The sequence below is a fragment of the Thermobia domestica genome, chromosome 9, assembly GCF_964235325.1.
Source record: "Thermobia domestica chromosome 9, izTheDome1.hap1.1, whole genome shotgun sequence".
NCBI classification, from domain to species: Eukaryota; Metazoa; Arthropoda; class Insecta; order Zygentoma; family Lepismatidae; genus Thermobia; species Thermobia domestica.
The window spans coordinates 244152389-244180112 of NC_137462.1; the positions used below are offsets into that span (position 1 = coordinate 244152389).

General features: G+C 34.0%; 1 protein-coding gene across 4 annotated transcripts in view; it reads right to left on the reverse strand.

Annotated features, from left to right (window-relative positions):
- LOC145660640 (uncharacterized) overlaps nt 1-27724 on the reverse strand; it is a 218235-nt gene that overhangs the window by 45145 nt on the left and 145366 nt on the right. For 2 of the 4 annotated variants that reach the window (XM_081725931.1, XM_081725932.1), the window contains exon 3: nt 7058-7227. In XM_081725931.1, coding sequence (XP_081582057.1) covers nt 7058-7163 — 106 coding nt within the window. In that variant the 5' untranslated portion in view covers nt 7164-7227. Of the gene's footprint in view, nt 1-7057; nt 7228-15340; nt 15539-27724 lie in introns of those variants that run through there. The other 2 variants (XM_081725933.1, XM_081725935.1) reach the window with 2 other exon arrangements.

Consider the following 27724-nt stretch of genomic DNA (forward strand, 5'->3'; position numbering starts at 1 on the left):
TAAAAAAAATGTAAATTGCATTTGTTTTTAATGTTTAATTCTAATACATATTATCAATACACATTACACTTACTGCAAATATGTTAGATGTTTCCAGCGTGACATTTAGATAAAAGTTGAACTGTTACAACTAATGAAGAAGATATGTTACCTTATAACTCCGATGTAGCAGTAATTTTTCAGTTTGCTTTCAAGATGTTATTGGATTTATATATGCAGTCATTTTAAAGGTTTAGAATACTTATATGCACAGAAACGGAAGTTTGATAAATCTATAAGCTTTTGTAATTATAATGTTAATCAAAGACATTCTGAGATGAGTTCCAAAATAGTATTTCCAATCTTTTGTTTCGACTGGAGATTTCATCTTCACACTTTAAGATCAGGTAAAGTTATAAAATGGACTAAGAGAGTAACAAACGAAGATGTTTTAAAACAGCGTAAAAGGAGATAAGAGGAACCCTTCAACCAGCATTCTTCGTAGAAGTCCAATTGGATTGGCCATATGTTGCAAAGAAATTGTCTTCTCCAAAGACTTACAGATGAAAAGATGGAATAAAAGTGAGGGAAAAGAAGAATAGGAACGCAACAAATAGATTATTTGAAAAATATAGGAAAATATTGGAAATTAACGGAGGAAGCTGAACATCGAAAAAAGTGGAAGAAGCGTTTTCAAACCCGAACCTAACGTAAGGAATAATAATAATAATAATAATAATAATAATAATAATAATAATAATAATAATAATAATAATAATAATAATAATAATAATAATAATAATAATAATAATAAACTAAGAAATTAAAATGATAGCTTTGTCTGTTTATTAACTAGTTCTAGTTACAGCAGTACATCCATTTTACACCGGAAACCATGATCTAAAACTCATAAATGCAGTCCGAAACAGAGGTAATGGAAAAAGCCAACAACGGCCTATACTAAAAGGCAGTGACCGGTAAAAATGGGTATACACAGCCGTCTTTTTCTTTTCTTTTCTTTTCTCCTTTTTTTAACAATGCTTCCGAACGAATTAACCATTGGCCTGCTAATCTATAAATATAAGAATGTTTAAAATCAACCTATTTCTAATCATGTTCTCTTTGCGTAATGGTGCTTTTCTTACTTTTAAACTTGTATTAGAATATTGTCTAAGCTGTTAAGCTAACTCCTAGTTATAATAATGAAGTGCATAAACGTTTACAAATATAATGAACTTAGATGTGTGAATGAAACTGGAGTGTTACTGTAACAAAATTAACTGTTACGCGGTCCTAACTCCTTTTCAGCTGTCAAATTAAATTTTAATTAACATTTCTTCTCTTAATTAATTATGTCTGAGAAAGAAAGTCAGTCTGGAAAGGGCATTTATTTAAATAATAATTCGTATTAAGTAAGTCATCAAATGCTTTTTTTTTTTTTTTTTTTTTTTTTTTTTTTTTTTTTTTTTTTAAATGACCCAATGAACCGTAGTCAACTCCGGAAGCAAGACTTTTCTCAAGAAGTTTTAGAAAGAATAAAAAAGAAGCTTTGAAAAAAAAAAAAGCGTTTGAACATAAGTGAAACAAACATTTCGTATGTAGGCGTGACACATGTATGAGCTGTAAAGTAGCAACTAACAGTCCATGACTGATGGCTTCAGAGACACTTAATAGGCAGCCGAGAGACATTTCAGATGAATGACGAGTGGCAGTGAAAAGTCACGTCACAGTTTCCTCTGGTGATTAATGCCCTGGTCTAAGACCACCACAACACCTTGTTCAACAAGTGTCATCTCGTTAGTTACGCTTAGTTCTCTGATAAGGAAGTCTCTCGCTTTAAGAACCCAATTAAAGGCTTGTTTGTTTGTTAATAGAAAGAAAAAATGTCTTTTAAAATGAGTGCACATATGTACGTAATAAAGAAAAAAGAGAAAGACCTTTTTAAGCACCATTACCTAAACATTTATCATTATACGACTTTACTAGTTCTCACATGTAAGTTATAACTTTTTTTTCTCAACTTCTCCACTCGTATACATATCATTTTTTAATTACTGTATACTGATCTGTTTTAAAACTTTTATAGGTCTCAGTTTTTTAAAAATAATATTAGCACATTCGCTAACAATAAAATTAAAATGAAACATTACTGATAGGCCAGCAAAAGTAATGATTTTTTTGGAAACATTATTTTACTATGAGATTTTAGCTGTGTATTATTATAACGTTAAATAAAACTTGCATTAGTTCGCAATGAGATCACAATTGTTTCCAGATTTTAAAACAATTAATTAACGTTATCAACTATTTCAAATTCTAATTATTAAAAACGTTACATACTTTACAGCATTACATACTGCTTTCAGGTTAATCTTTTGAAGATAGAATACAATTTTTATTTTATTGGATTTGAGCACAACAGGTTAGAACCCATTTACAGTGTTCATACATCGTTTACAGTATTTTTACAGATACTATACATTATTACAATTTTTTTTACTATATATATAGGGCCGGATTTAGGGGGGATGCAAAGGTGCACGTGCACCCCTCTCCTTCGTTGTAAATATACACTAGCTAAAGCGGGAAATTAGCAGTGAATAGTTTAAGTCAATTTTCTGAAGGTTGAAGGAAAAGAATTCATCGAGAGCATACACATAGCATTTCCAAAGGAATTTCTCATTCACATCACAGATGCCTAAAGGCACTTAAAAAAAATAAATTTAGTTCAAATGTACTGGTAGTTATTGGTGCACCCCCCTCAGAGAATCCTGGATCCGGCCCTGTATATATTTGTGTGTGTGTGTGTGTGTTTTTTTTTTTTAAATGTTTCTATCTTACAACTTAACTCAATTTCTTTAACCTTTTTACTTATACTATTATAAGTTGCACTCAATTTTTCATGTTGGTGACTCCAGTATACTAGTCCCTTGTTTTCTGGTATAATATGTCAAGGTTATCAGCTCGTGTATTTCGATGTGGAACATGAATATGAAAAGCTTGAATAAGCTCGTTACAGTCAACTTTACCAAATAAATATTTTATAAAGGAATACAATGTCAAACAGAGTTCTTCTTTGTTGTATACTCACGATATCAAAATTAGCATTTAGAGTGTCCCTACTATCTGTTTGTGGGTACATATGTGTTGCCTTATATGTTAGATGCCTTAAAAATTTTGATTGATTTTTTTCCAGTTTGGCAATATTACTTTTGAAGAATGGATTACAAATAGTACTTGCATATTCCAGTTTGGAACGAACATAGACTTCATAGTCTTTGAAGATTTTTTTTTTTTTTTTTTTTAAATTCTCGCCCAGTTTTAAGTATCAATCCAAGTTTTCTATGTCATCATTAATGATATTGTTAATATGACAATCGAATGATAATTTGGAATCATATAAGATACTTAAGTTCCTAAATGTTTTCGGAGTTGGTAGCACTGTCTTGTCAAATGAATATTAAAAAAATGTGTCGGTACCTTTCATATTGTAAATGTCATTACTTTACATTTGTTAACATTTATTTCAACTAAATTTTCCTCACACCACTTAACTATAGAGATAATTATAACTAAATCAAATTCATTCAGTAAATATCAGGACTCTTCTGAACAACTAACGTTATCCATGGTATGAAGATAAAGGTAAATTAAGCATTTAAGATTGTTCATGGTAGTACAAAGATAAAAATAAACTAAAAATAACTAAGGTTATCTATGGTGTGAAGATAAAAATAAATTAATCATGTAAAGTTATTCATAGTAAGAGACTAAAAAATAAATGAAATAGGTAAGGTTGTCTATGGCATGAAGATTGTCCATGGTATGAAGATAAAAATAAATTAAACAACTAAGGTTGTCCATGGTATTAAGATAAAAATAAATTAAACATCTAAGGTTGTCCATGGTATGAAGATAAAAATAAACTAAATAGCTAAGATTGTTCATGGTGTGAAAATAAAAATAAATTAAGCATCTAAGGTTATCCATGATATGAAGATAAAAATAAACAACTAAGATTGTCCATGGTATGAAGATAAAAATAAATTAAACAGCTAAGATTGTTCATAGTATGAAGATAAAAATAAATTAAACATCTAAGGTTATCCATAGTATGAAGATAAAAATAAACTAAACAGCTAAGATTGTCCATGGTATGAAGATAAAAATTAAACATCTACGGTTGTCCATGGTATGAAGATAAATTAAACGTCTATGGTTGTCTACAATATGAAGATAAAAATAAAATGAAAAAATTACATTGTCTATGCTGTGCAGAATAAAAATAAGTTAAACGACTTCGATTGATAATGATATGCAGGATAAAAAGAAAAATAAATAAATGACGAAGATGTCCATGATGCACAAGATGAAAATAAACTAAAATAATAGGTCGTCATAGTACTTATGAGAAGAAACCTTTTTTTTTAAAAAAAAAAAAAAAAAGAGAAAGTATTAAGGTCGTCCATGGTTTGCAGGACAGCAGGACAAAAGTAAATTAAACAACTATAGCATAGTTTGTTTTAATTCTGACGTTTTTACAAAATCCCCTGTAACCGTAATATATATATATATATATATATATATATATATATATATATATATATATATATATAACATTTATTGAAATTGTACATAGATTCTACTCGTTACTTTTTTTGAGAGAGAGAACAATGAATGACAATTGCGTGTAAAACTGTAAGATATTATTTCTAATGTAATAGAAGATACTAAGCCAAAATTAAACAACACACGATTTAAAAAGTTCAGTTACGGAATAAGTAATCAAAAATATGTTTAAGATTGTTTTCTGAAACTTTCAAGATGATAGGATTGTTATGGCTTCATATTTCATATTAAATCAGTGTTTTGGATTTTCGATCTAAGATAGAATTTAAATGAACACACTTTAAATAGGAAAATGTAAAAGCTCTCAGTGAGAGTAAACGTTTCGCAAATAATAATAATAATAATATATATCGTACGTTCAAGTAGAAAGTCGTAGATTTATCTCACTGTGCCTAAAAGGTTCAATCAATTAATAGGGATCTTTTAAACTCATATTTGACATAAGTAGACTGTTACTTCTTATTATTTCGGTGACACCACCATTAGCTTCACCATAGAATTCAGCAGATTCTTAAAATATCTAGCCTTCATTACACATTTTTCTATTTCCATTAAAAAACAGTTCTTAATTTTTTCTTATTTTGAATAGAGTAAAACTTTTGTCTTTGTACTTAATTATCTTAGTTTCCACCTTTTAAAATATAAACTTATTTTTTCCTCTTAATTTCCCGTTGAACAGGTAACCTTTCCCTCCGTGTTTATTGGGTAGCGGGCTTGCATTTGTTGCACGAGGTCACTGGTTCGATTCCCTGTGAGAGAACTTTGAATTCATGACAGTGGTTCGGATTCCACCTTAAACTGTACGTTCACGTCTCATATAGCCTTGATATGGAAGCAGGACGCTAAAATTTCAACAAACTAACACCCATCAAAGATGACAGCAGGACTTCGAGATGTTGAGTTTTTCAACGTGAGTGAATGGTGGGAGAACAAACGTGGTAAGATTGCATTAAAAAAGTGTTAGTAAAGATATATCAATTTCACTAAGACAATACTTCTTCTGTCCATTAGAACCATTTTCGTCTATCCTTATATTTCTAGTATTATGCATCACTTGTCTTTTGAATGTGAACTTATGTTTTTTTCAATGCAATTAGGTCCTTTTCTTTAAAAAAAAAAAAAAAGGATGATGATACAACCATGCTATACTTAAATGTTCCAATATAATTTCCTGACATATAAGGCATTTATGTGTCTAATGCCTTATCATCTTTCCACCATCTGTTAAATTTGACCTGAACACAATTCCCTTTTATAGTATACGTATAAGATTAAAAAAATTATGTTTCATTTTGGCCGTAATGTTTCCCCCAAATTGTTCTCCCTTGTCTGAGACATTCTGAGATTAAAACATATTTTAACATAATGTTAAAATCATGTTATGACTCAATGAAACATGACCATTATTTCAAATTCTTCTTTTGTCACTCTCTGACTTCGCTCTGGTATGACTTTCCATATTCTTAGTTTGAATCTCATATTTCCTTTTTAATAGCAATAATAATAGCTTATCTTCCACGGATTTCAGGTTTCTTTAACAAAAATGTCGTATCTATTGAAAACCAATTGTAGCTTTTTGTCAGCTATTTGACGCGCTGTATAGATTTTTCATTAAGAAATTAATAGTGACATGCTTTTGATCCTTAATAACATACCGATTTATGAAAAGTGAACACTGAACAATTTTTCAAGAAAATTTAATTTCTTTCGTAAGTAAGCAGAGTTGGATTTTTGAGGGATAATAGTTGTGGTTTTCATAGAAAATAGTAAATTACTTAAATCTGGAGATTTCAGGGATTGGACTCTATGGAAAGCTATTTATTTAAGGGAACTAAAGAAAAGGAATGAATAAATGAAATTCCAGGAATTTGGTGAAAACTACAAGTTTAGAATTTGTTCGATCTATGACTTTCTGTAGAGCTAGCTAGATATCGGGATATGAATGTGAGGGCATTCTTGTCTTGCTTTTTTCTTTCTTCGCATGAATGGTTCAGCTAGTCAAAATTTCGAACACGATCTTTACGTCATTAGAAAGTATTTTTCACTACGATGGTTGGTGAAATGTAAAACCAATACATAATAATATTTCTTACTATTATATGTTTGGCCTAACCTGCTACAACTGCCACGCATGCTTACGAAGCAGATAGCAGTGTTTCGTTTCACTTACCAGCGCTCCTACGTAGCCGTCTCAAATATTTTCGTCTTGCTTTTAAAGACAACCACGTAATACAAAATAAAGGACTTAGAACTTCTAATCACAAGTTCAAAACAATATAGCAATACCGAAAGCCACGTGACATTTTTCACATGTCTGGTTTGCTGAAACCAAGTAGCAAAATGGAATTAACTTACTGAGTAATTTCTGTGCAGAGCGGCAACTGTTACAGATTAGACCAAACTGGTTATTTTTAAAAATCGAAAGAGAATAAATTGAAAAGGAACCTACACTCACCCGTTGTGAAGCCTACAGCTGGATGCACGGAATCCACGGAGGGAGGAACTCCAAAACCGAGACCGGGCACTGGGTAATGAGGTGACTTCAGGTAGGCCATAGCAGGGCGGCCCGGCCCTGGGTAACTGCACGAGAAATCCACGGCGAGATAGCACCACCAGCACCTAACAAACACACAAAAATAATAATAATTAATCCATAACCAACATTACAACACAGGTTTTATTTCAAACGGAGAGATAAGAATGTTATTAACTGTTTATTGCAATTAAATTTAATATAGAGGAAAAATTCCACTTAATAAGGAAATTCCATTATTTCCCTATCTGCACATTTTCACTTTTATTTCTTTAATTTAGTGTTGGAAACATCAAAGAATGATGTATTTTAGTAAGTTTTCTCGGGCTATCAGCCAGGTAAAAGTATTAACATCCGACGTTTCGAATGCAGACATTGCATTCATCTTCAGGGATGTCTGCATTCGAAACGTCGGATGTTAATACCTTCACCTGGCTGATAGCCCGAGAAGACTTACTAAAATCATGTCACCAGAAAAAATTCAATTCTTTCTAAGGAATAATACAATTTCTTTTTGTATTTTTCTATTAGAATACATACAAAGTACTATCTTTTTATTTTTAATCTTTACACCCTAGGCATGGACTGAAAGACTGATGCTATGTCCTCGTTGGCACTATCGTTTATCTACAAAATAGACCACCAAAAGCACGCACTTTAACCATTAAATTAGGGATGAATAGTTTGGATTTTTTTGAAGAGAAACAGTTAGGTAAAATATTAATATATATTTATGATAGAAAAATAAACTACATCCCACCAGAAAAGAAATATATACCAACTTTTAAACCTAATGGTTTAAAAAATGGGCTCAGTGGTAGAGCGTTCACATCTGGTGCTTGGGCCCCGGGTTCGATCCCAGCCCCCGCCAAGTGAACTTTGTGGTGGACAAACACCGTGTGCGTGGGTTTTCTCGGGGTTCTACCGTTTCCTCCCACTTTCCTCATTCCACCATTTCATTCATTACTCATTATCACCGTCTCCTTTACCCTAACCGGCATAACCGTGGGACGTAAAACACAAAGATTTCATTTTCATTTGTAATAGTTTAAACTTTACTTTTGGACAATGACCCCTCTTCTCCCTCAATTGTGGACATATTACTTGTAAACAGAATAGAATAATCTAAAAGCATGGACCTAATGGTCTGTTTCTGGAGGGCATCAGCACACTGGTTTTTTACGGCCCCATAGCGCTGTTAAAACGGCACTGCTTGTATGTGTTCCAGCTAATAAAGGTAGCTCAGTGGTAGAGCGCTTACCTCTGGTGTGTGGGATCCCTGGTTCGAACCCCGACCAAGTAAGTTTGTGGCGGACAAAATCGTCTCCGTGGGGTACTCCCGTTTCCTCCCACTTTCTCATTCCACCAATTGCATCGTCATTCACTTATTCATCGTCTCCCTTAGTCTAAAAGGCACAAGCATGGGACGTTAAACTGAAAGATTTCATTTTTTTTTTTGCTCCATTATAGTTAAAAACGCAGTCTCCTATACTAAATTAATAATAATAAAAAAGACGAGTCCATAAACATACACTTTCAACAGAGAAAGATTTAAAAAATGTAATAAAATTAAATTTTCTTTGACTACTTTTTTTCCCTGATAGCATATAGAACTATAATCCTGTACTTAAAAAGTTACAGGCTTTGAAAGAGTTGGTAAATAACACTCTGAATGGACCAGTTTACTGTTTGCCCCTTATTTAGAATTACGTGCTTATAATACCTGTCAAACCCGTAATTTGCGCATACTTGACCTAAGAAGCTTGTGCTGCAGCTGAACTATAGAGGGATCTCGGGATTGAGAGTAATTCGAAACCAAAAATATTTGTGGACCAATGTTCCAGGCTTTCCCCATCTTCCCCGCTGCACACTCTGAGCGAAGTACCTTCAGAAGTATATAGACCCATCAAAAGCAGGTACGTAAGTAAAGCCGGGATAATCCTCTTCAGGTTTCAACTGAAAATATTTGTGAGTGCATCCGTCTCAAATAGATTAGCACTCGACCCATCACCAACACCCAGTTTTCTGTTGAGTGACTGCTGTCTTTGCTTTCAAAAAGAGAGATATATATATAAATATTAAAGAAAAAAAGTACATGGTTTACACGTACGTATGCAGTACAGTAAACAAATGTGTTCTTTTGATGATAGCATTGGTTTCAAACCCTCAAAGGATACTACAGCCTTTTTATCTTTTTCAAATGTTTTCGATCCCTCTCAATTTTGCAACATTTCGCACAGCAATTGCGTATGAAATTAGAAGGTACAAAAGTAAAATTACATGCTTCGTAGTGTGTTTTTCAAAAGAAAATGGTAGATGCTCCAGATTATTCCCCGTAGAATAATATTATATTTAAGATTACATTCTGCTAGTAGAAATATAATAACCATATAGATACATATAAAAGACACAAGCTTAAAAAAAATCGACATTCTCGCAGCAGGTGACCTACCGTCCATGTACCAAACATCGAAAGCTAAGAAACTGATAATACTATAGAACTAACAATAAGAAAAATGCAAGATTACACAAATAGATACATATTAATAAACAAATATGTGCAATCCTGCAATAGGTGATCTACCAGGCTTATTTGCAACAGATTTGCCTATATTTACCTTTGGTTATGAGTATAAATCACGTGATTAGAACCATCGGCGCAAATCTGTCTTCAACATTTGGGGCGGGGGGGGGGAGAAATAAGACCGTTCCCATATTTTTTTTTTTAAATGTTCAAAATCTTTATGAAGTTGAAAAACAATGCTGAGGAGGATTAGGGGAGCAGAGTTGTCTTCAACATTGAGAGACAGGCACTTTGAGGCTTATTTTGTGTGTGGGGGGAGGGGGGCGAGATGAGACTCATTATGGTAGATGAATCTGATTTCTGAGGAGAATTTATGTATATTATACAGCAAGGAACATCAATTTCATCTCACTTTCCTTTGTGGCAGTCGGACACAAATCATCACATTTCTTCCCAAAAGTACATTTCAAATCGGATGATTGGGGGGACAGTTCCCCCCGTTCCAAGAGATTGGGAGGATATATCCCCCTTGTACCACCCGGGATTCGCGCCAGTGATTAGGACATTAATGTAGTTTGTGATTACGTAATTAAACCTTAGCAGACAACAGAGAAGGCATTTGGATAGATAAGATCGTGTAAGGAACAAGCGAACAATGCACTGAAATAAATTATTTATGTCTGTTCCTTCGAAATGGACCGACTAGTATAAGTTAATTTTCAGTCATTCAAATGAATAATAATATGATTTGAGGCGTTCAAAAAAAAAAAAAAAAAAAAAAAAAAAAAAAAAAAAAAGATTAAGTCCTTTTTTTTTTTTTTTTTTTTTTTAGTTCTACACATTTTTGACTTGAAAAAGATACATTCTTTTCAGAGGCACAATCGATTAACTCCATAGTTTAACAATTTGCCACTAGAATGCGTAAACGTTCTGATCACTCCAATTTAAATACATTGCATCTAAGTTACTAAAATGCTCACTATTGAAAAATCTCGTTTGATCGTGTTAATCGGTTTGGCATCTGAACGGCTCATTTATTACTGCATATATTACTGCCCATTTCCTGATGCTTCAGGCAATGTTAAGATATTTTATAAGAAGGAACAGAGGCATAAAAGTTTACCTTATTCGGAAACTTATAAGATCCTAAAAATTTGAAGCGTTAAAAACTACATACTTTTGATTGATCTATTCATTAATTTCGTACAGAATTATTTTCTAGGCTAATAGCAGCCATGCAACAAAGTATTTATAATACAAAAGAAGATATTAAGAATAATATTATTAAAATATGGGAAATAATATACAGTTCTCTGTCAAGTTACCTACTGATCTGGAGAAATTAATTTCCCTGACTTCTCCTGACCTTTGCCAGGAAATTCCCTGACTTTCATGATAAGTGTGGGATGACGTTGACATTTAAATAAGGAATAAATAACAGTGAATATTTATATATGACAACATTTATTCTATAGAGACAAATAGTAATCAATTACACATTCCACTTATCTTCCATGAAAATCTTAGCAACGTCCCATACTGTTATCTACCTACCCACAAAACGTCTGACGTTCAGTTATTCTGAAGACATGATACTTGTTATACATTCATTTAATAATGACAAGGCTCTTTTAAAATACCCATACCCAGTTTCAATGAAGATACGTTACTTATACAATACTACAATTATATTACCTACGAACATCTGACAGTGAAACTTACACTACACATGAGACCTCTTATATATTCAGCAATAAAGACCGAATAGGTACTATAATGGTTAGCTAAGCTGAAATTGATGTATAATTAATGTTAGGAAAATATATTTTATAAAATTTCCTTGACTTTCCCGGATTTCCAGTCTTTTTCCCTGGCTTCCCTGACCCGCACCATTTTCCCCGAGTTTTCCCTGATTTCCTTGACCTAAGAAATCCTGCCTTCATACATCCAGCAGACCACTCTATCAGGTCCTAAATATATTACTATTACCGTATATTTATGTATATTCTCCAAATAACATCGTGTATAGACTCTGCATACGAAAAAGCAATAATTTCAATTAAATTCTGATTTACATCGATACAATACGAGAAGCACCTATCATAACCATATAGTTTTAGGTTTAGATTATGAAAAACTATAGGACTAAAATTATATGACAAAGTGCCAGATTCTATCAAACAACTGCAAAATTTTCAGTTTTAAGTGACATGTTAAATTATTGTTAGAAAATCACCTATTCTACAGCATATAGAAATAGACTATCTTAAGCAGATCTTTCTGTATAACATCGAGATTAAAATATATTTTTGTGTTGTACAAATATGTATTACAAACACAATTAAAAAAAAAAACTACGTTACTAGTTTAATACTATTGTTATGTGGTGTCTTTTTCGAATTTATCTGAATGTATAGTATCTGTAAAGTGTTTCACGAAGTCATTATATCAGAATTCCTAAGGCGGAAAAATAAATAAATCACTGGATGACGAAATGCAATATTAAAGGCTTATGCTTTCATTTATTAACCTTCAAATTATTTTATATTTCAGTTACATTACATGTTCTTGTGTGTACTCTATGATTCATTACTCATAAAAATATTATCTTAATAATTCTATTTACGACATAGTCCTTGAGGTTAAGAATAAAAAAAAAAAAATGGTAGATATCGAAGTAGATTTACTTTATTACGAAAAGTTTTTTTTTTCTTTCTTTCTTTCTTTCTTTCTTCTATACAATTTCTGGAGCAGTACAGCATCAATGAGTAGGGTTGCCGTATGTCCGTATTTTGTACGGACTGTTTGTATTTTTGGGCCCGTGTCCGTATCGTACAAAGCATGAAATAAGAAAATGTCCGTATTTGACAGTTTTGGAGCTGCCCGTCGCTAAAATCTTGGGCGAAAAGAACTGCTTCATCATATAACTTATATTTTAGTCACTATTAATAAAGTATAGGTTATGTTTTTTAAAAAGTGTTCCATTTTTTCCATTCCAGGGTTCTTTTGCTTAGATTTAATATACGTACGTAATTTAATTGCATGATTTATTGTATTTGTGTTAATGGAAAAAATAAATAGTGCTTTAAGTAACCTTTAAAAAAAAGTGATTTTTAGGTAAGAAATTTCAAAATATTTATTCTGTGTTTCTTTGATGGGTCATCATTTTAAAGCTTGTCCGTATTTTGGATCAAAAAAAAAAAAAAAAAAAAATGGCAACCCTATCAATGAGATAAGTGAGCCTGAGTTCGACTGAGCCTCATTTGCTCTGACATGAATTAACCGGGGATAAGAAAAGAATAACATACCAGAAAATTACAGGAGTGACAGGTATCGCAAAATTGAAGCCCCTGAAACGACATTGGATGGACACTATGCGCATTGCAATAAGAAATTATGATAAGTGAATGCAAATAATTCTTGACTACATACAAAGGGACAATAACCGACCTAGGGAACGCCCTCATAGAAAGTGGCATAACGAAATTGAAAAACATAGGAGTAACATAGTTAAAAAAAAAAAAAAAAAAAATCTAAGATAAACGATCGCCCAAAAATATAAATAAATAAAAATAAAGTCAGCATTGGATTATCTACAGTATTTTGATAATATTGGTCATAGACGCCGACTATGTGAATGCTCCGGGGTTCAACACCAATAGGTATTTTTTCTGTTCCTTTGGCCAATGTCGCTAAACATATTCGCAATAGAAAAATCAAATTTCAATGTTAAGAATTCTGTTCAATGCAAAGTTTAGGTGATCGTCGTAAAAATAAATAGGATATATGAATAAATAAATTAATTAATTAAAATAAAATTCTTACGCCTCTCATTTTATTATAGTAGCTTGTGCCCATTGATGGTTGTTCACGCCTATCAGAATCCCCTAGTTTGAAAACTACTGCTCTATTGAATGTTAAAAAAGAAAAAAATACAGGACACGAGATGTGATTTATCTTAGAAGTGCCGAAATGTGAGCACCCATTGATTTCTAAGTTCGATTATCAACGTGTCTACATAATCCTGAACATAGTTTCTGCTATAGGCCTATCCCTTTTCGGATATTTAGAGCACTACCGTGGTTAGATGGACAGTTCATTCATCTTTGGAGGAGATATGCGTTCGATTGCCGTGGGAAGTTATGTGGTTCTGATGTTCCTGTAGGTCTGTTTCATATAGGCCTAATCTCGATATTGAAAAAGGATATTAACCTTCAGTGAACCAACCTTTTGCAGAATTTCTGTTAGGATTTGGTTCTATAAAACATGTTTTTATGTTCTCTTTGTTACTAAGAACTAGGGCCTATATCAAAGATTTGATTTTTCAATATTATAAAAAGTTGCAATACCTTTACTTGTATATCGGAATAAAATTAATGAATATTTGTGAGACTCTCAATTCTAACTCTATATAATTTTCAGTCTTTCATATATCATTTTAAACTACAGAATAAAGAAACTCACTACACTACCCATATTCTATTGAGATTAGTGTTTCCATATGCTGTGTTTGGGTAAGTTGGCTACAGCTTGCACTCGAGTGAACAATGGGGCAAGACGTTTTAGGAAAGAGGGAGAGACCAACAAACAAGATATGAATTTACTTGATTGATTGATTGATTAAAATATAACATCCATTTTCAGCAGAGGTGCCAATGTCCCCAAGTTCTTGGGGGCAATCCCCCAAAATTCACCTCTCCTGGTTAAAAAAAAAAAAAGTGTAGGAGAGGATACAGAAGTTGATTATGATAAAATCAAGATAACTTGCTTGGTACACGAAATTTTACTCAATTTTGGAACTTTTTCGTTTTTTAAAGCAGCGTTTCTCATTCGCGTGTCGCGAATACGTGTCAGGTGTGTCACGAGATTTTTAATGTCTTCTAAGATCTTCAACAAAGAAATTATCTTCAGAAGAAAATAAAAAATTATCGCCAATCGACTTGTTTCCGATGGTAATATTTTTTTCTCATACGTAATTTGCTTGAAAGGTTTCTATTTTATAGTCGTTCCATAATAAAACAAATGTATCGTATATATTTTTTGTGTTTGTTTTTATGCATCTAGGAAAAAAATCACACGGAGAGGTGTCGCGAAAGTTGGAAACGCACTTGGTTTGCCTCCCCCCCCAAAAAAAAAAAGGTTGAAAAACTCTGTTTTAAAGCATCGTTATGGTATAATTAAAGTTCAATCATGCCAGTTTCAATTGGAAATTACGTTTCCCTCTTTAAAAAAAAAAAAAAAAAATCTCATGGGTGCAACTTAGGCCCTAAAAATGCGCCCCTGATTTTCAGTATCGAGACCACGTAACTTAGTACGAACCACTACTCAATTTTTTTACATTTTCATCGAGAAACTAAGAGTATGAAACACATATACTATTGGACATTATGCACTTGCTGCATTTCAGATTTCTTTTCTTTTTTTTTTTTTTTTAATACAGTTATATTTAATTTACTTCTTCCATTTTGGATGCCACACGAGATTAACTTTAAAATCCAACGTGACGACATGCACGATATGCAACCTATCTAATAATATTATACTCTCAAGTAATACATGAAAGATGCTTTCAAATTCAGAGATCTACTCTAAATGGCTCAGCAGATAAAAGATAATTCAACATGTACTAATCCTACGCATACAGAATCATAGAAGCACTATTTACATTCGCTCACCTGCACCAAGAAGTCCAACGTTGAAATACGAAAGGTAAAGACCATCACGTGGTTCAGCTTATCACCATAAAAGCGCGATCTATTCTTCCGTTCTTCCCCCCTACCATTTCACTTTCTTTCATAATGAAACAAAGGGGTAAAAAGCCCCTGAGGGATGTCCCCTTCCTCAGCTGCCACAGATAGACAGCTTTGTCCTTTTCTGTGAAATTAGCCTGAACTGTGAAGAAGACTCCCTCCCGCCCTCTGCGGGGTGCAACCAGTGCAAGCCTTCAGTTCGCGGGTCAAGTCAACCAGAAAATGAGTAATTCCACAAAAGGTGAAGGTGTATGGATGGAGAGATGCCACAAGATAAAAAGGAAAAGTGCTTTTCACAAACCTCGGATCGATGGTCCCGCAAGAATGCAGAAATCGAGTGAAGAAGGGTTTTTAGCTTGTAATGCAAGCAAAGACGGATGAAGAATAACAACAACAATTCTTGTTCATGATATTTGTACTTCTTTCCCAATATCCTTGGAACTCTTTCATTTGGTCTTAATCTCAGAATAGTCCATTTTCCTTAAATCTCTTAATAATGTGCTTACAGTATAGAGTTGCGTTCTCAAAAGAGCTAAGGAAAAGCCTCATCAAAGCTTTCCTTCAGTGTACTGTGTGTAATGAACGCCTGGAGAAAATTTTCCAGGGCTCAACATTTTTATACACATACTATCAGGGGCGGCTACAAGGGAAGAAATTTCCTTCCTGAGTTTGAGATCTTATAGAAGAGTCTTGCTACTGCCACCGCCTCAAGCAAAACATGAAATAATGCTACTGAAGGAAATTATCTTGCATAAAAAGGTTATGAACACGCGATTTTTATTAAACTTCTTACAAATAGGCAGTAGGTTTACCGATTTAAATTATTAAAGCAGTGAACAGTACGTATTATTGTATAAATGGAAAATTGAGCACTGTTTTTTGATATGACGATCAGTGACGTAACTAAGGGGAAGCAAACGAGGCTTGTGCCCCGAGCGCCAGATTGGGGGGCGCAAAACTGGGTAAATATTTATTTTCACTATAAGGCAACAAAAGGAGTTTTACAAAGTAAAGATCATATATATATATATATATATATATATATATATATATATATATATATATCAGAAACTTAACAGGGCAAAAATGATTCAAATGATTCAACAACCTTAAGATCATATCCATAGAGCGTAAGTTAGCTTCAAAGCTATCTTTAAAGGACATTGTAAAAAAGCTTGCAGCCGAAACAGCTCGCAAAGTTAAAGCTTAGCTCCATTTTTTTGTGTCTTCTCCGAGTATAATACTCGAGACAACAGCTTGACTGTTTGTCATAATTAAATATTCCATTCTAAAGCAACAGACTGTTGATTTATTTCACACATATGTAAATCCCGATATGATTCCAAAAAACATTGTGATTTGCAGTTATTATGATAAGACTATAAGAATATGTCAAGCATGCTACTCCGAAATTATTTGGCAATCAAATACTAATTAGTTTGGTGTTTTATCTCGTACTAAAAATTAAATTATGTTCTGCAATTTTGAAAGCAAGCTTTACCACTTGAAGAAAGAATGGAATAGGAGAATTGCTGTGTGATGCCAATATTAGGTGTAGTCGGGGAACCTTTTAATTTGGTTGGTCGGGGGGGGGGGGAGGCACTAAGACCAGTTTTTGCCCCGGGCGACAATTAGCCTAGTTGCGTTGCTGATGACGATAGCTATATAAATAAAAATGAAAGTGATTATGTTTGTGACTTAACCACCACACACAGATCTCGATCAAATTTTCAGCATACCTGAAATTCGGTCCTGGGATCAGGGACGTACGTATGGGGTGGGAACTGGGGGTCCGGACCCCTCTACCGAAATCCGGACTTTTTTGTAAATTAAGTCTAATTTTAGGGACAATTTTACAATTTTTAATATAATTTAGCCTTAAAATGTGTTTGAACCCCCCGAAAAGCTTTGGACTCCTCCCGAAATAAATTCCTGCGTACCGGTACGTCCCTGCCTGGGATGGTTTTTATCATGTTACTTTGACAGTACAACTTAGAGGAGGGGGAGGAGATATCTGTATATATATAGGGCCTATATATATGATCGAAAATAACCGATATTAGTGTCGAATCTCAGTGTTTTCGGGGTCGCTAAGACAAACAGTGACACTTCCAATGCCGTCTAAATCCAAATTCAGCCTCCATTAGTACTCCTAAGGGGGGATGATGACATGTAAAATAATTGAAAATGATCGATATTACTGTTGAATTCATAGTTTTTGAGGTCCCAAAGTTGTTTGGTGACAGTTTTGGTACCCATTTTGTCCAAAATGAAATGTATTCTCCCCGCACGAAGAACAGGCATTTTGCTAGTTAAGTATCATTGAAGAATTGGGAACAGTGGGTCACTAGTAGAACGGTCAACTCTAGTGTGAGAGGTCCGTGATTCAATCCCAGGTCATGTGAGTTTGTTTGTGGGGTTTATCGAGGTTCCTTCTTTTCCTCCCACATCGTCATTTCATCAATTTCCTTCTTAATCATTTATTTTCATTAATCGTCCGTCTTTTTTAGGTTAAATAACATAACCAGGGAGGTAAACTGACAATTTCATTTTCCATTTAAATTGGAGAAATGTTCTTTTCTTTTGCTTTTTACAACTATTATATTTTTAAAAGGATTTACTGTATTATTTAATTTATATGTCAGGACATGTAAAAATTATTGAGCCTTTTGCTCAGGGGATGGCGTTAATGTCTCAAATCTTAGGGTACGTAAGTCGCTGTGCATCAGATCTACAGTCATTTGACAACTGACAGTTGAAACTAATAGACGTGTAAAAAGTGTTCTAGTCAGAATTAAAGTACTGTGCCGTAATCCAAAATCCACCGTACGTTTGGTGTGATTAGAAGGGTATTGTGTGTCACAAGATGCTGCCACTCGGGAGAACAATAGGCTCGGGCCTGTACTATCGACCCTGTATTATGAAGAAGTGACCGGAACTGGTGGGTATCATATACCACGCTGACAACGCCATACTGCATATACATTTTTAACGACCCGTCAGAAATTGAGATAACTTGGCTGGGACGTTTTAATGCATCCATCGTATATCCCGGATCTGACACTGTCAGACTACTATGTGTTTCGGTCTCTGCAGAACTCCCTAAAAACCGAAAATGAGCTTATCGAAAACGAGCTATCCCGTTTTCTATTCTATATCAACCGGCATTGAGCAAGTGCTCGCCCAATAAAGATGAAATTAATAGAAACTCAATACGATTCAGCTCTGAAGCAAAAATTCAATGAAGTAGGCGTCCCTAAACTTTACAAATTAGATACCTGCCTCTAGTGTTTCTTTCAGAAAAAATGTTCCGGGGGGCACACTTGGTATTCGGAGGGGCAATGCTGGTAGTATTCTATTTATTATTATATTATAAACATATTATTTTGATCTCCTCCGAGGGGCATTCTCAAAGCTCCGGAGGGCAGTGCCCCACCTCCCCAAAGAAAAACATGTCTGGAAGAAACACTGCCTGCCTGCGACGTTTTCAGAAACCTTCAAATTTGCATCGTACGTGATTCCTATGTTCCGTAGTACATATCAGGGTGAACTTTTTTTTCGAAGTTACTAGGGATGGGCACGAGCGAGTTTTCATTGAAACTCGACTCGACTCGAAACAGACATCTTTGAGCTCGACTCGAGAACTCGTCTCGAAAATTTTCCTCCAACACGAATCGAAACTCGACTCGAGTTTCGAGTCGAGTCGAGTCAAAACGAGCCAAATCGAGCCAAATACTGTGTGTAGTTTCAAGTACTTTCTTCAAGTATCCTACATAGACAATATAATTATTATCAATGATACTACTACTACTACTATAACATTATTATTATTATTATTATTATTATTATTATTATTATTATTATTATTATTATTATTATTATTATGTGTTTATCTTGTCTGATAAAGTGCTGTATTTTTGCCGTTAGGCTGTTCATGGCACAGAAATAAACATTATTATTATTATTATTATTATTATTATTATTATTATTATTATTATTATTATTATTATTATTATTATTATTATTATTATTATTATAACAACACCGTGTGTAAACATGAAAGATAGGTGATTTGTATCTGAATACTAGAAACTAGTTGACTGCTGACCTCGGTAGTCGTGAAGTCTAAGAGGCAAGGACATCGTTCACGAGGTTCTGGGTTTGAGTTCCGGAGGAGCAAGTATCCGGCCTCAAACCAAAAATCCTTAAAAGTTAGAGGGCGCCGGCCACACATGTTCAAAACTGCTTGGTCCGGGTTTAGGGTCTTCAACGGCTCGAGCGGCTCGGCTCACAGCTTATTCCCTATCGAGCTGAGCCAACAGCTCACCCACCCAAACCAACACGAGCCGAAACAAATCGAACTGATGGCTCTCCCCAACCAAGCCAGCTCGAGACGATGGCTCAGCTGAGCCGAGTCGGTGCCTCATCTCAACCAAGCCGGCTCGAGCTGTTCACTCAGTTGAACCGAGCTAAGCCGATTAACATCCCTATACGAGTTGGTCTTCTGCTTCGGCTCAAACCTTTCACCAGGTCTCAGCCTTGGTGGTGAGAACTACAGTATATACTTATGTTAGTGCTCATGACATTTGAGGCTCTCTCGTTATAAAAATCCATTGTCGTCTTGTTAATTGAGACGAAGCGAGATGCAAGCAGTGTGCAACACTAAAAGTATTCCACATTACTGCTTACATTTCTCATAGCTTTCGCTTTCCAGTCTAATCAGGCAATGATTTCAAAACGAGCTAAACGAGCGAGCCATTTTTCAAACTTGATTCGACTCGAAACTGGATCTCAAAACAGTGACTCGACTCGGAACTCGACTCGAGAAAATTACTTTTGACTCGACTCGAAACTCAACTCGAATTCGCTTTGAGTTTCGAGTTGAGTCGAGTTTTAGCTCGACTCGTGCCCATCCCTAGAACTTACGGAAAGGAACAAATTCCCATTGAGATCCAGGTTCTGATTATTTGACTCATATCTTGAATATCGATAGTGGGAGGACCTTGTCTCCAAACATCCGAAGACTGATTGTAGGAAAAAGATGTCAGGTATTGGAAAAGAAACAATAGACATTCATCTATTACACGGATTTCCTTTTGCTTCTATTTTTTAATGAATTACACTATTACACTGAGAAAAAAATTGTAGGTGGCGTACTCAAAAAGATAGGTTACATGCGTAATTCCCGTAGTTTTTGGACTTAACGTACAGCAGACTTATAACTGAAAACGCATGTTTTATAATACTTTTTGTATAAGTGTTCAATCTATACGTACTTTCTGTATGAAACAATGTAGGCAGTCAGGATCTCACATACAAATGGACGTATATAACATATAGCCGACGAAGGTAACATAAGTATATGTAGATATGTGATATACGGAAAACTGTTAGATGTCAGACATCCTGCAACGGCATGATGTAACATCTAAGGGCAGTGCCTATGTTGCATACGGATAACGTATGCTCCGTACTGATTTCTACAGTAAGCAAGAGGATACCGTATATTTGTACAATATACCGCTGTACGGAGAAAGGGTTTTTCTCTGTGTAGGTAAGGTTTTTTCTTTTTTTTCTTTTTTTTTTGCTTCCTTGCTTGCGGCCCTACCATGATCATTATTTGGCCACTTGAGGTACTGAGTTTGACATCCTGCTATAGACTATATAGACTATAATCGTTGAGTAATACAGGGTGATCAAAAAGTAACGCAAACCATGAAGGTACTAAAAAGGATGTTGAAAATGGCCACCATTCAGTGCTTCATATATGTGCACCCTCCTGATGATGTTCCTGAACATTCTGTGGAGCGTTTTATGTGACATGTTGTTTTATGTGACAAGTCGGTGAAAGTTGGCCTGGAGTTCTTCCAAAGCATGTGAATGGGTTTTGTGTAAACTGCCCACTTAAGCTATTCAAAAGTAAAAAGTCTGATGGAGTGAGGTCGGGAGACAATGGTAGCCAGCGTGGCTTAGAAATGATACAGCATGGAATTACTGATTCCAAATATTCCATCTTCAAATGAGGAGTATGATGTTCGGTTCCTTCTGGGTCTGTCCGAGTTCTAGTAATCGACATCCATTATAAAATTTCACAATAATGTTGTAGAGCGAATAGGTTTATACTGTGTTTCTGAGATTAGCTAAGTGTTTTTATAAAACATATGAAATAACGTGAACTAAGTTTCCATGAGGCACTATGACCATTTTCCGATTGTTAAAAAAAAAAAAAAATCTAATGATAACCACATTATCATTACCTTTTATCATCAATATTTGATGCATAGGTAAACGTTTGTTTTATTTTTTTTCTTGTAGTTACCGTATATCGCCCACATATTTGTTTCCTATTTTACACATCCTAAACTACATGTCTTTAATTACAATTAAACATTGAAATTATATATAAATTGATTTACTTTTATTCTCAGTTGTAGTTATGTGCTTATTTCCCATATATGTGCATACTTCTCCAATATTAGGATAAAATGTGCATAAACACAAACAAACTATTTGCTGAGCAAAACAATATATTCACATAAAAAAAACTAAATACGTGTTACAGTTTCGCCAACGAACACTTTGGCTTGCACATTTCTTTAGATAGTGTTTGATGAAGCCAAAGTGTTAGTTGGCGAAACTGTAACATGTATTTAGTTTTTTTTTATGTGAATATATTGTTTTGCTCAGCAAATAGTTTGTTTGTGTTTAAGTACATACAAAACAAAGCTTCTACTTATGGAAAATAAAATGTGCAGTTTGAGTACTTCACTCAGTCATTATTATTTACCATACATTACAGGTACTTTCATACACTGAACCAATTATGATAAAGGAAGGACTAAAGTATAATATGAGTAATTTTCATATAGATTACTGTCTCCACACGTCCACATATTGCCTAAAACTACTATATAAGTATAAAAGTATAGATTTACATTCCCACTGAGTGACAATTGAACACAGATAGCGGTATATTTATTTATTTACGAACATAATTTCAGATACAGATTAACACCCGCAGTTTACACTGGAATATCTAACAAATCTAAGGGATGATAACATAAAGCAATAATAATAATAATAATAATAATAATAATAATAATAATAATAATAATAATAATAATAATAATAATAATAATAATAATAATAATAATAATAATAATAAGAAGAAGAAGAAGAAGAAGAAGAAGAAACTTTAACAATAGCTGATTCAAGTTTATCCACTAAAATGACGTCGTAGTGCAAAGTTATATGCAGCTTAAAAATTAAATACATCAACATAACATTTCGTCGAAGGAAGCTTGTATTCCTACAAGAGAGCATTGAACTATTGAAAGTCTTAGGACGTGCTACATGAAAAAGATGTGTGTTACATGTTTGTCTGAATGGAATTGGGAAATACAATTCTGAGAGTAGAGTTTCAGACCTTAAATGACCATATGAGTTTATAAAGATATTTGAGGAGACTGATTTTATGACGAGTGTCAGGTTGTTGAATTTTTTAGTATTTGTGACAGTTACTGTTTTGTCATCGCATGTGCTCGGGGTACTCTACTATTGCAAGGAAGAAGTTTAGAACTGAGTTTAGTTGGGATACGTTTGTACACACAGAACTACAAGTGCATCATAGGAAATTTGAAACATTTACGTGCTATAGGAGCTGCCATTGTCCAGATAGGTTAACAATATTCCAATTTTAGGAGGAATTATAGAAACCTATTTCATTTATAAGTTCGTGCTTTGTAGATTTACGGGAATTATTCCTTAGACCATAAAAGTTCAGACGAGGATACGCCATAGCTAGCTAATAGCGTACGCATGAATTTATTTCGGGAGGGGTCCAGACTCAATATGAAGGTATTTTATATTAAATTTCGAGGGGAGATCCGGACCCCCAGGACCCACCCCTTGCGTACGTCCCTGCCGTAGCCGTATAGAGCACCGTCATTTCAGACTTTGCTTGGGGGCCACAGTTATCCACCGACATGAGTTTCACATTTTTTTATTAGTTTGATATTGACTGAAGTGTATGTATCTTATTACTCAAACTCAAAGAGGGGCAATTAGCCTTCCCCAATGACGCCTGTTGCCGTAGAATCTCTCATCTTATCTCTATTTAAGATAAAATCTAACAATGCCAAGTATTCTTGAGTTCTTTCCATTGTTATTATACGGGGGCCAATAAATCAATGCTCTTGCCCATCCATACTAACCCAGGAATCAATCAAATTTCCATGTTATTCTAATAACAGATACATTAGTTGCAAATCATTACTCAAAGGAAAATTAATCCCGAGCATGCTGTAAAAAGCTGCTCAAATGATTCAAACACTGGTTTAATATAATCAAATGGTCAATATTACTCAATAATTCTTTTTATTTCTTATTTCATAAAATGATTTTCATGACAATAAAAGTCAAAAGAATAATAATAATATAGGGTTACTACGTAATCCTTTGACTCAGTATCTGGAGTAAAGTAAAGCTATACCCTGCAATTTCTTCTGGTTTCCATTCATGGATTTCCCTTCTAGAGATGAGTGATTTGAGTGTATCCTATATTTTCATCGCTACTCATTTGTTCCCGTATCATTCACACGGTCTCTGTATAGTAAATGGATGAGTAAGTGAGGAGGGAAAAAAAAAAGTGTGACTGACAAGTTGCACGTGCTATAAGCAGATAAAGGGTGCTAAATATCATATTGTGATGTCTGTTCATCAGAATAAATGCACACTTGGTTGTTGACAGGGCATTTATTTGTGTTGCAATAAACCCACACTTATGGGTGTGACCCTTGTTGTTAAAAAGGGCTTGTCTGGCTTCAGTCTGGACGAAACATCATTCGACCAGAAGGCGGGGTTATTCAACCTCCGAGGGGGAGATTACTTACAGTAGAAAACTCCTCCCCACATTCTGATTGGTTCACTATTCGCAGGTTCTACAGATTTTCATTGGCGAGTAACATGTCGTGAGACCTTGAATACACAGCTGCCCTCTCGTGATATTTTTGTGAACCTGGGTTGTTTAACGAGAAACAACAGCCGCGCAGGTAGACAAGGATAACCTTCGCCGTTTGTTTTCTTTTCTGGATTTAAGTTTCAGTCTGAGAAGTATTTGTTTACAATCTTCTCCTTTCCCTTCTCTCTATTTTATCTCTTTCCTCTTAAAACATCGTTTTACAATTATTTACTCTGTTTATTTATGCTATTTGCCTCTCAGCTTTCTTTTTAAACAAATCTTTTATCCGCATCAGATTACAAAGAAATAAATTTACTTTGAATCCTTGCACAGTATTTTGATTAACAAGTCGGCCATACACAATTTTAATAGGCCTAGCTATATCTTATGTTTTAAGGCACTTTCAATAAATTACTGTTTTATTTTTATTTTTATTTTATTTATTTATTTCTTTAGTAAACATGTTTACATTCTTGCATAGTAACAGCAATATATATATATATATATATATATATATATATATATAGGGTACAGCGGGGTAATTTGAATAATTTCAGATATTTTCTCATATATCTCGGAAACTGTAATTGGTATTCAAATATAAAATTGTGAACAAAAACTTTGAACCTTACTATTACTTAACAATTTTTCTTAAGATAGTGTCTGAGATACATCATTGTGAAATTTGGGTATTCGATTTCCCCGCCGAAATTTCGAAAAACGTAAATGTAAGGGGCAATTTGAATAACGAGTGGGGTAATATGAATAGCCAACAAAATAAAGGCGCGCTGTTAAGATCTTCTTCCCGAGAAGACTGCTCCTTAAAATGTACAATAAGGCCATACGTTTCCGAAGGGGAGAATCGAAATTCTTCAATAGCTTATGGACTAAACTGGTAGATACCAGTATATGAAAACCAATTAACTGCCAGTCCAACAGAAGCTGTGCACTTCTAGGCTTCAGTGAACAAAATGCAGAACTGAGATTTACTAATCACTGACCTCGGGTTTTAGTGAATCCAGATAGTTGCCTCTTGGTGGTAATTGGCTTTAAGGGCCTTAAAAACAGAGCGATCGAGTGGTTATAATACGTGTGTTGTGTCTGGAGGTAGGTAAAGCATTTCGATGTCATGACTTTGGTAGAACTCTAAGGACAAAAGTTGTGAGTGAGATTTTGGGTTTTAAAGTCCGGACTTAGGCGTACGTCTTTGAATATTACTACAGGAGGTATAAAAGACCTTCTGGCATTGCAGCATGATATCAGCGTTACATTTTCTCCTCGCTCAACAGATGTTAAACTTACCACCTCTTTTCTACCCTTTTCTGCAAAAATTTTAGGTGTCTGTTATTTAGAGGAAGATTACTTGCGTCCATATTATAAATATGGTTACGATGGTTTATGGAGATCATACTCGTTCATTAATTTTCCAGTAAGTCAAAATAAGAATTCGCAGTTTCTTTGTTAACACTAGAAGCTTTCGCTTTTGACAAACAAATATAAAATAGTAGGTCTATAGTTTTAATTTCACTGCTATTCAAATTGCCCCGTTTTGAATTATCCAAATTGCCCCGCAGTCGACGAATATTCCATTCAGAACGTGGTATGAAAACTGCTGATTAGTTTACGCCAGCGTATACTATATCAATGCCCCACATGCTACTGATACGAATATAATCCAGAGCGGTTTCATTTTATCCAGTTAATAATAAGGAAAGCTTAAGGAAACAACGTTGAAAATTATAACGACCTAAAAATACACACATTCGTACTTACCTTGCAACAAACAAAAAATCGTATAAGCCTTCAGAATCGGAGGAATAATTTGTATTTCTGAGAACGACTTCTGCAAACCACCACCTACAAATCCACCACAGATTCACTAACATGGCGAGCCGCGTTTCCACTCCAGTTGGCAAAATGCTTAACATTATTCAAATTCCCCGCCTATTCGAATTACCCCGCTGTACCCTATATATATATATATATATATATATATATATATATATATATATATATATATATATATATATATATATATATATATATATATATAAAACTGGAATTGACTCATGCTTTTACTTTTACTATGACACAATTCTCTAGTTAGAATGAAGAAAAAGAATAGTAAAATTTATTCTAAATAAAATATGGAAAGATTTTAGGGTACGTACTTTAGCCTAGGGTTTCTCAACATGGGGGTCATGAGAGGGTTTCATGGGGGTCGCTAAGATAAACGGAAGAGGTATATCTAAATACAATTAGAATCTAATAACGGAAAATATTTTTAAATGTTATTTTGAATTTTGTTCTGATAAACGGTGGACAAACACCGAGTGCGTGAGTTTTCTCGGGGTTCTCCCACTTTCTTCATTCCACCATTTCATTCATTACTCATCATCACCGTCTCCTTTAGCCTAACCGGCATAACCGTGGGACGTAAAACTCAAAGATTTCATTTTATTTTTGTTCTGATAAACATATTTTTATACACACTGTTCACTATTAAGAACAACAAAAATATGTCTACTAAATATTTTCAACAGATGCAGAGTTGTTTAAAAATACATTTAAATGAAAGAGGTATGATTCGATATTTGTAATATGAATGAACTGACCAAATTTGGTTTTAATCCATTCGGTTTTAGGGGAATTACTGTACTCACTATATACAAGAAAGGATTTCTACTATTATAGAAATAGATGGATATCGTGAAATTTCCTGCAATGGATGTATTAAAATTCCCACACAAGCTTATTATAAACCAGAAATTATAAGGCGATCGCTGGCAAGAGGATGTGATAAAATGTGGATCGTGATAGGAATAAGGTTGAGAACCACTGCTAGCCTATTCATTTAATGATTCTACTCTTTAGGAACTCATTCAACAATTTAATTACCACAATTCTAAATTAGCCTGCCGTAATCACTAAATATTTACTTTCTACGAATATTGAATATTAAAAATATACATTGTAACTAATGACTTACTTAAAATAAAATGTGACCAAACTTTCTACCTGAAAATCACCATAGGAGTTGTTAAAGCTATTTTTAAAATTATATTTATTTATTCTGCAATCAAAATCTCATTTCTGCTTCTTTGCGTTTGCTTTCTGATTCCCTCACACATTTAATTTCTGAGTAGCCACATGGACAACTCAGGATACGAATCTATTTTATGACTCAAACCCTAGACTTGTAACAGTCCAAAGGTCGCTTATGTACAGACTTTCTATTGGTTTCAACAGACTTCCATCTATCTTAAATGTTACTTCTACAAGAAGTTTGCAATCCGCATTGAGCAAAATCAATTTATAAATTTTTGTTAATATTTTTCTTGGTATATTGT